General features: G+C 52.9%; 1 protein-coding gene across 1 annotated transcript; it reads right to left on the reverse strand.

Annotated features, from left to right (window-relative positions):
• Positions 1 to 2,440: 2,440 nt before the first annotated feature.
• On the reverse strand, positions 2,441 to 5,969 carry Nkx2-5 (NK2 homeobox 5). Its single transcript, XM_021150010.2, has 2 exons — positions 5,392 to 5,969; positions 2,441 to 3,978 (listed from the first exon to the last, which is right to left on the reverse strand). The coding sequence occupies exons 1-2, from the start codon at positions 5,720 to 5,722 to the stop codon at positions 3,353 to 3,355; spliced, it is 957 nt and encodes a 318-aa protein (XP_021005669.1). The 5' UTR covers positions 5,723 to 5,969; the 3' UTR covers positions 2,441 to 3,352.
• Positions 5,970 to 9,335: the final 3,366 nt, after the last annotated feature.

Here is a 9,335-nt window from a genome sequence, read left to right on the forward strand (position 1 = left end):
ACACACACACACACACACACACACACACAAAATTGTTTCCTGGTGTACACACACAAAGCAACAATAATGATGTTAATAAAGAAGGCGGGACTATTCTAATTAAGACAGGTAGTGTCCCAATCAGGCAAACCTTGGGCTGGGTGCAGCAGAGCCTGGCTGGGGAGGGAGGACCTGGCTTCACCTGCTGGACCTAGATTCCAGGAGTTCACCTCTTCCACTACCACTATTTTTCTCAGAATATTTGTAATCTGTGCAAGATCTGTTAGAGAGGTTTTTTTGAAAATAAACATAAAACTAACTCCCTTGTGCTCTCAGAGGGACGCCAGACCTGCACCTCCCCACAGCTGAGCTCCGCCTCTTCACCTCTGGACGGCCCCTCCTTCTTTTGTCTTTGTCATTGTTGGAGCTTCTTGTCCAGCACAAATCCTTTATGTTACAATTGAAAAACAAAACTAACAGGGACTTGAATGGGGGAGGGGAGACCAGAGGCGGGCGCTCAGGGTGTTAGTTTAGGGCACTCCTGACCCAAGATTACTTTGACTCTGGGACTGAAAACTCCTTCAGGGCTACTCCAGGGCTCAGAAAACCGACTTTTGCTGGCCAATGAGAGCAATAAGTCTTCTTGGGATTCATCTGGTTTAGGAGCCTCAAGAATCATCCGGCTCTTTCTTTAGTAGAAAATAATTCCTCAGACCGGAGCTGAATGCAGTTGAGAAACTGCATTGAAGGCAAATGCAAATGGATTAAGTTCCAGAAATTCTAGAAAGAATTCTGCTCTAGTTTTAGATGACTCTTTTTATCGGTACCAGGCAGCCACAGCTGTCTTGAGTTTCCTGAGTAGAAAGAAATAGGCCTGATCCCAAGTAGCTGGTGGCGCAGGCCTTTAAACCCAGCAGAGGAGACCAGAAAGAAATCCCAGCGGTGGATTTCTGAGTTCCAGAACAGCCAGGGCTACACAGAGAAACCGCATCTCCAAAAGCAAGCAAGCAAGCAAGCAAAAAGTGTCTTTTTTGTTTTTTGTTTTTGTTTGTTTGTTTGTTTTGTTTTTGGATCCCTGAAAGAGAGGAGTTCCAAAGGAGACATCACAAAAAAACCCTTCAAGGCTCTGGATATTACCCCCCCCACACACACACACACCCAACCCCCCTCACCCCCCCGCACTGAGGTAAGGGAGGAGAGTAGAGGTGATTTATAATATTAAGTGAGAAAAAAAAACCCTTATTCTGTTGTTATTGGACACAAATATACAATATACGGCGGGAGAGACAGAGGCAGCCCTGAGCCTCTGCTGGACCCAGAGAGGCAAAAACCTAACCTTGAGAATGTGGGGATTTCCAGAGGATTTTCCAGACTCTGAATTAGACTGTGTTGGGCACCTGGGCTGATCAGTGGAGGAGTGCTACCCTACCTGAGCTGTTAGGAGGTGGGACATTGCCTTGCATGCAGTAGCAGCTGCAGTGGCAATGGCAGCAGCGAACCTGACAGAGCACACTGGCCTTTTGACATTGTGACAGGATGTTGTCATCTACAAAGTGCATGAATGTGATAACCTCTGTTATGAGTTGCAAAATGAACAGACAATCATACATTAAGGATATTTACAGCTACCCAGGGATGTAAGCAGTAGCGGCGGCGGCGACAGGCAGGATGCATTAGTTTAGTCCCAGGAAATAGATGGCTAGGGGCTGAGCTGAATACATCCCCCTAGTTGTGGGCAGTGCTACCTGCCTCAGGTGCGTGAGAGTTGGGGTGGGGCACACTTTTCTCTTTCTTCACACGGCCCAGCCCAGAACCCTGGCATGGGCAACTATTTGCATGCAACTGCATCTTTACCTTCTGCATTTCCCCAGGACCCTAAATGGCAGCACCTAATGTCATCTCCTCCACTATGGGGGTTAGGAGGTGACACAGGCAAGCTGTTTGGTTTCCACTGCCGCAAAGTGCTGACTCCTGACCCAGCCTCTCTAAGCCGGGCATCAGGGGCTCACTGCAGAGCTCAAGACCTAAACTCACAGCAATATCGTGGCTGCTTATAGGGTTGCTGCTGGCCCTACCGACTTTGTGACCTAGCCACACTGCTCAAGAGCAGCGAAGAGGACAAAGCCAGCATCCACTCGGATTTCCAAGCGGAGGTTAGTTATCCGGCCCTGAGTACTGGGGTTAGAGAGGCTTAAGTAGAAAAACTTGGGACGCCCAGTAAGCAAGCCCCGCAACTACAAGTCCCCATTTTATCAAACCTGTTCTCTCATCTGTAAAACCTGCAGAGCGATTGATTATGTTGGTCAATCGAAGCTGTGTTAACTACAGTCAAATTACTGCCATACCAAGAGAAGATGCCAGTCAGGTTGGAGAATCGCCCCATAACGCACACATGGACTCTCACAGTCCCCACCCCCCAACCCCACCCCGAGATAAATATGAGCACCATCTCCCACCCGGTTTAGGTTTAGCCTCTGTGCTTAGCCGAAAACAGCTCCTGAGGCTGGCACAGGACCCCAGGGGCTTCCAATGAGGGGCAGAGTCTCAGGGAAGTTGGACAAGGGTCCTTGGCTCTTCCATCGGTAAAAGGGCTGTGGCGTTAAGCAGACGACTTAGAATGCTGCTCTCTCCTCGACGCCCAGCAACAGTGAATCACGTTGGACTGAGGATGGGCGCTCTAGGATCAGCTTTTACTCCTCTGGTGCGAGAAGACGCTGAACTTCCTTCTACACCCATTAGCTCACAAGCAAATCATAAAACCCCTCACGCCCTCCGCGGGTAAACTTGAAAAAAAAAAAAGGCCGCCCCTCCGGAAAAAAAAAAAGGCAAACAAACAAACAAAAAAAAGAAAACAAAAACAAAAAAAACAAAAACAAAAACGGAGGACTTCAGAAACACCTAACGAGGGGTGCGGGGTGCCTCAGCTTTTATGAGTGCAGGTTCTATTAATGTGAACTATGCCTGTGACCTGGAGGGGCCTCTGCGCTCGCTCAGAAATCCTAAAAGAAGCCCGCGTGCGTTAGCGCACTCACTTTAATGGGAAGAGGGTTCTCATTTCTTACAACAGGTAAAAACATAAATACGGGTAGGTGGGCGGCGGCAAGGCAACCAGGGCCCGGGCGCCCGGCCCAGGCTCCGGGTCCTAGTGTGGAATCCGTCGAGAATGCCCGTGATCCTGGAAGGGCTCTGCCAGGTCCCAGACACCAGGCTACGTCAACAAAGAGGGATGGATCGGAGAAAGGTCCCAGGCCTGCGCGAGGGTGGGTGTGAAATCCGAGGGACAGGGCATAGTGGGAGCTTTCCCATCCCCGGAGTCATCGCCCTTCTCCTAAAAGTGGGAGTCGTTCCGGGGCGCCCCAAACGGGCTCTTTCCCTACCAGGCTCGGATGCCGTGCAGCGTGGAGACGCCCGAATTGCCCTGCGGCATCCCGGGACTCTGCACGGTGTTCAAGTCCCCGACGCCAAAGTTCACGAAGTTGCCATTGGCGGAGGCGGCGGGGGGCTGCGCGGCGGGGGGCGCAGTGGGGTAAGCGGCACAGCTGTAGCCGGGACTGCAGGCCGCGCCGCCGTAGCTGGGGTAGGGATAGGCGTTGTAGCCGTAGGCGTTGAGACCCACGCCGTAGGCGGGAGCGTAGGCCGCGGGGTCCCCCAGGCAGGGCTTCCCATCGCGCACCAGCACGGGCACCGCGATCCTGCGCGCGGGCGGCGGCGGCGGCCCCAGCAGCTCCAGAGTCTGGTCCTGCCGCTGTCGCTTGCACTTGTAGCGACGGTTCTGGAACCAGATCTTGACCTGCGTGGACGTGAGCTTCAACACACTGGCCAGCTGGTCGCGCTCGGGCGCCGACAGGTACCGCTGTTGCTTGAAGCGCCGTTCCAGCTCGTAGACCTGCGCCTGCGAGAAGAGCACGCGTGGCTTCCGTCGCCGCCGTGCGCGTGGTCTCTCGGCGCCATCCGTCTCGGCTTTGTCCAGCTCCACCGCCTTCTGCAGCGCGCACAGCTCTGAAGGGGAAGAGAGGCAGAGAGGTGGCCGGTTAGAGCGGCGGGCCGGGGACCTCAGGGCCCTTGTGGGGTGGTGGGGAGTATCACTCTGGTCCTATGCCGGACTCCAGCTCCGCTTAGGCTAATCGCCGAGTGCACGGGCTCGCACAGTTCGATGTTGGCGCAATTGCGCATCTGGGAAATGCCTAAGTGGCTTGGACAAAACAAAACAAGAGAAATCTCGGGCGCCCTATCCCAGACCCCTTCCCCGGATAGTTAGCGTTCTCTTAACAGACTGGGATTTAGCTTTAGCTTTTCTGGCTGCAAAGAAAATAAAGTCATGAGGATGTTCTGAGTGAATTACATTAGGAATACTCCGGTTTGCCCCTCGGGTGGTCAGCTTGTCTTTAAACAGGCAATTAAAGAACTATAGCAGCAGATCTGCCCTCTGATGTTGGCAGGGCTTCTGGACTTCCCAGTAACCGGAGGAGGACAGAGGCCTCTCCACCAGCCCTGCCGGATTCCGGTTGGTAGCAATCAGTTCTAGTCCTCCTCCAGTCCTTCTCCGAAGTTCCTGGACCTTCTCTCTGCTCCCAGAGAAAACCTAGGAATGTCCTCTAACTCGCAGAAACCATTGGGCCTCTCTGACTTTACTCAACTCAGGATCTGGGCCTGGGACTTCCCTGCTCCTTCTGTGAGCTGGCCAGAAGCCCCTCTCCCTACTCTGAGATATCTGGTATTCGGCCACCTTCGGAAGCCTGCTTTTCACTTCTCAGTGTCTTTATTCGTTCCGTATTTCCCAACATTTCCCAGGAAGGAATTTCTGCCGGATCCTGCCTGGAGATTGTACTAGAAAAACAAAGCCAGCCCCAGCTCCTGGGATCCGCAGCATCGCATCTCACAATCACAACCCGGTCCCCAGACTCCTCTCTTTTGGCACAAAGGAGGCAAGGCCCAGAAAGGCAGGGTGGGCTACACAAGGCCCAGGATACGCGGGGCTAAGCTTTCGGTTTAGCAGTTCTCAGTGTCTCAAAATACCCCCAAATCTGGAAGAGATTTTAACTCTCCAATACGAAGATTTGTTCTACCGCGGATTGTTAGATAGCTTAACTTTGTAACAGATCCAAGAACAAGGCCCTAACCTACTGGGGTTTTGTAGGCCGAAAACATCATTTTAATCTCTCTCTCTCTCTCTCTCTCTCTCTCTCTCTCTCTCTCTCTCTCTTCTTTTTTCTTGACCCTCTAAATTCGGCGTTCCCTCTAAACTTCGGACTGACTGCGGGGCGAAAAGATCCTGGGGACAGCCTGGAATCTCCAAACTCCCCGCGCCCAGCCTTCACCCGGGACTGAGCTACTGTCAGGCCTGGGTTTCTTGGCTCAGGGTTTTGGGCATGAAAGCGATTCCAGAAGGGAAGAGCTTGAAGTTCTCCTTACCTTTTTTATCCGCCCGAGGGTCTTTGGCTGGGTCAGGGTCACCGTAGGCTCCCGGATAAAATGTGGGGGCGGCTGGGAAAGCAGGAGAGCACTTGGGGGGCGAAGGCGCGGGGCCCAGCTCCGCGCGCAGCTCTGCCAGGCCGGACGCTGCCGCCTCGGGTCCAGAGTAGGCCTCGGGCTTGAAGGCGGCCAGCATGCAGGAGGCGGGGGCCAGGGTGGCCTCGAGGCGCGCAGACAGGTCCCCAGACGCCAGGCTGCGCTGCTGCTGCTCCAGGTTCAGGATGTCTTTGACTGAAAAAGGCGTGGGTGTGAGCGCAGGGCTGGGGAACATGGTGGCGATGCAGGTTTCACAGCGCCAGGTGGGTAGCAGAGAGTGGTGCTGCCCACCCCAGGGGACAGCCTCCCCGCATGGTGCCCGCCGCCCGCCCGCGCACCCGCCTCTCTGCCCTGGATGTGGCGCGCGGCAGCAGGTAGCCCAGAGCACCAGGGGCAGAAGAGGCGGGAGCAGGCTGGAGTAGGGGGGATTCAGCCTGCCATTGGGCCAGGGGCCTGGATGACAGGAGCGACGGGCAGTTCTGCGTCACCTAATATAGACATAGGGATGGGAAAAAAATCCTGCTCAGCTTTTTTTAAAGGGGCCGCGACACATTTGGGCTAGTCTCCTACTCCTGCAAGGAGATTGCTCCTCTTTAGCCTGAAAATCCCAGCCAGACGCACTCAAAGAAAATACTTGATTCTGTTGTGCTGAGTCTAAACGCAGGGTTGGGGTGGGTCGAGGATTTGAATAAATATTCTTTGCACTGTGTCCTGTATCACTGAATGGGCTGGTGAGGATGGATTGAAAGCCAGAAGAGGGGAGTTATTTTCAGGGATCAAGACTATGACTACAATATTGTTTACTGAAGTCTGCCTAAGAGTAGCCTGCATAGAAAGAGAAACACAGAGAAGACAGTTGCTCTGGGAGGATAACACATGAGTTTAAGAATTGGATCGGGGAGCGGTATTTAATTTGACCTACAGGACCAAATTCAACCCAGGAACCCAGAGGGGCCCCAAGGGGTTCTGAGCTGAATGGAAAGGTGAAGTGGCTAATTGTGGGATGGGAGTGGCCACCTGCTTCAGACTAAGCGGTGGGGCCAGGCACCTCTCCAGAGAGAAAGAAGCATTGCTGGGGAATTGACTCTTCCTGGAGGAGAGCTGCCTTCTGGGTGTCTGCCTGGATCCTCCTGAAGCCCAAGCTGCTTCATTTTTCACCCCTCCTAGGCCACCACAAAAGTCCCAGACCCTTTCTAGCCCGCTCCTCCAGGGCCTTCCTGGGCTTCTACTCCTCGGGGCAGAGGACAGAGCAGGCAGGTGGAGGGGGATTTTCAGTCTAGTGCTGCTTCTGTCTGAAAACTGTCAGGGTTTAAGGAGCCCAAGTTGTGTACTAAGACAACTGCCTGGATCTAAGGAACACTTGGGCCCTCCCAGACCCCAGCAGAGTGGGACTTTTTCCTGCTGTAATCTCAAAAAGAGAAGGCACATGCTTCCAGGCAAAACCTCCCCCACCGAAGGTATATGGTAAGGCTCTTCCTCAGATGGTTATAAATTCTCACCACACCGATTTGCAAAGGGAATGTCAAAATTAATCAAAAACTCATGTGGTGAGGATCCATCACCTGTTTTCGGAATAAGGATTCCCAGAGTGAACGGATCTGTGGGTCAGACGGCACACAGATATGAAGGACGAGTTGGCCACCAGAGAAGAGGCTTTTGGAGTAGAAAAAGAGAGTGTGAGTGTAGGGTCAAAGGTTAGCTAAACAAGTCACTCTTAAGTCATGAACCCAAAGTCCAGAGACCAAAACTTCTGTGAGTGCAGAGTGTGAACTGTCCCTCCTGGCAGGACAGTGGGCCATTGGGCGCTGGCAACCACCTGGGCCATAGTGAAGCCAGCAAAGGCCTGATTTGTGTTCCTTCCTGCTTTTCCTCAAACCCAAACTCCCAAGGCCTTGGGTTGTCTTCAACTACGGGAGAAGGAGACTGAGCCCCAGGCAGACTGTGAAGCCCAATTCCAGGCTCCAGTGGTCAGCGCCAGACTTGGGAGCCATAGTGAGATCTCAACCCAGGGACCACGGAGCATCCTGAAGCTGGTGCTCTTTGCCTTCCTTCCGCTGTGTCCCCTCTCCAAGCAGTCCAAAGCCTTTGCCTTTTTGTGTTTTTGTTTTGTTTTGTTTTGTTTTTTTCCTCCCTTGCCACAATTTCTGGTTACATTATAGTTACTGTTCTGAGCCAACCTAGCTCGGGACCCTCCCGAGATTGAAGATTGGTTTGTGTGGGTTGGAGGGATGTCTATCACCCAGGCGGTGACGTCTGGCAAACGAGCCACATCCGATTCAATTAAATGTCTTGCTGAAAACAGCTTCGGGCGAGGGTCCTGGGAGTCCTGTTAAGTGACTCGGCTGGCCCTGCGGATCGCGATGACAGTTTGAAAGATTAGTGTGAGCCGACGCCTGAAATATTACCGTTTAATTGGGGGGAGCTATATTGGGACAGCATCCGGGTTCCCTGTTTTAAGTCTTTTTTAAAAATTAGTTTTGAGAGGGGACGTTTCCTTTGTAAATCAATGTGGTGAGGATTTATCACTTTTTTCGGATATAAGGGCTCCCAGAGTTGACAAATCTGTGGGTCAGGTGTCAAGAAAAAGTAAGACAACTCTCCTAATTGGAACAAAATCAGTGACTTTCCCACCCCTACAACCTTGGTGAAAAGGCCCTGGCCTTTCTCTTCCTGGAGGAAACAGGACAGAGTGAGACAAATAGGCAGAACAGAATTGGGGTGACCCGTGGGGGTTTCTTTAGAGAGCTGTCCAAAGCACTTTGCAACGTGGCTTCTGTCCTGGCTGTCTTCAAATCAATACCAAAGGACATATATATTGCAGTGTGTGTCTGTGTGTTTGTGTCTGTGTTACAATGGCAGGGAAGGGGCGCGTCTTTCTCCCCAAGGGTTGCTGGCTCAACCTGCCTTGCGCCCTGAAAGGCACAACCTTCATTTGAGAAGGACAGAGACAAAGGAGACTGGTGGAGACAGAGAAAAATCTGTGGAGTTATTTCTTTGCCTTTTAAAGACTTGCTGCTTTAGGATTAGTCAAATTCCGGGATAGCTCCAGCGCATCCTGCGTAAATAAATTATTATTGATTGAAAAGCGACCAGCGCGGCCCGAGCGCCCCCCCCCTTTTCCTGCAATCAGCCGCGAAAGGTATATATGATTAATTGAAAGATAAGCTGCAACTATCACCCGGAATGTCATTAATGCGCCGGGGAGACGTCCATTGGAGACAGGCAGCGTTATCCGTAGCTTTATCTTCAACAACGCCTCGCTCTCTTGGCCCGCGCCAGGGAAGCAGATGGGGGTTTCTGTCTGGGACGCTCGCCCCATGTTTATATTTTGGGAAGAATCGCAACTCTAGGGAGTCCCCGGCGGGCCCCCTGATAAATGAACATTAGCACTTTTTCGGACTACTGTATCAACAAAGGGGCCGCGGTGCAGCAATAATTGGCGAGAAAGCAAACAGAGGGCCGAGAGCGCGACTCTGCTCTTCGTCTGGCTGATGGATGAGCAGCGCGGCCGCCCCTTGGCCTGGCCCGTGCTTCCTTCCCGCGGGTAGCGCAGGGCCGGCCAGCTCTGCAACGAGGTACACCTCTGGTTTCAGGTACTCAGCCATCCGAGCCGGCGGCGCCCTCGGAGGTGGTGCGTCTTGGGTCCTCTTGCCAGACCACATCGCTAAGAGAAGAAGGTCGCAGGGGGAGAGTGACTCGCTCAAGGCTACTTACCCAGTCTAGAAGCGGTGATCGCCATTTCCTGTTTGTCAGTGGAAGAAAGCAAGATGCTTGCTGCCAAAGAGAACCTGGGAGTCTCCCTACACTTTCATTCAGAAGGAGAATTCTTCACAAGGGAGAAGGGGGTG

The sequence above is a fragment of the Mus caroli genome, chromosome 17, assembly GCF_900094665.2.
Source record: "Mus caroli chromosome 17, CAROLI_EIJ_v1.1, whole genome shotgun sequence".
Taxonomy (NCBI): domain Eukaryota; kingdom Metazoa; phylum Chordata; class Mammalia; order Rodentia; family Muridae; genus Mus; species Mus caroli.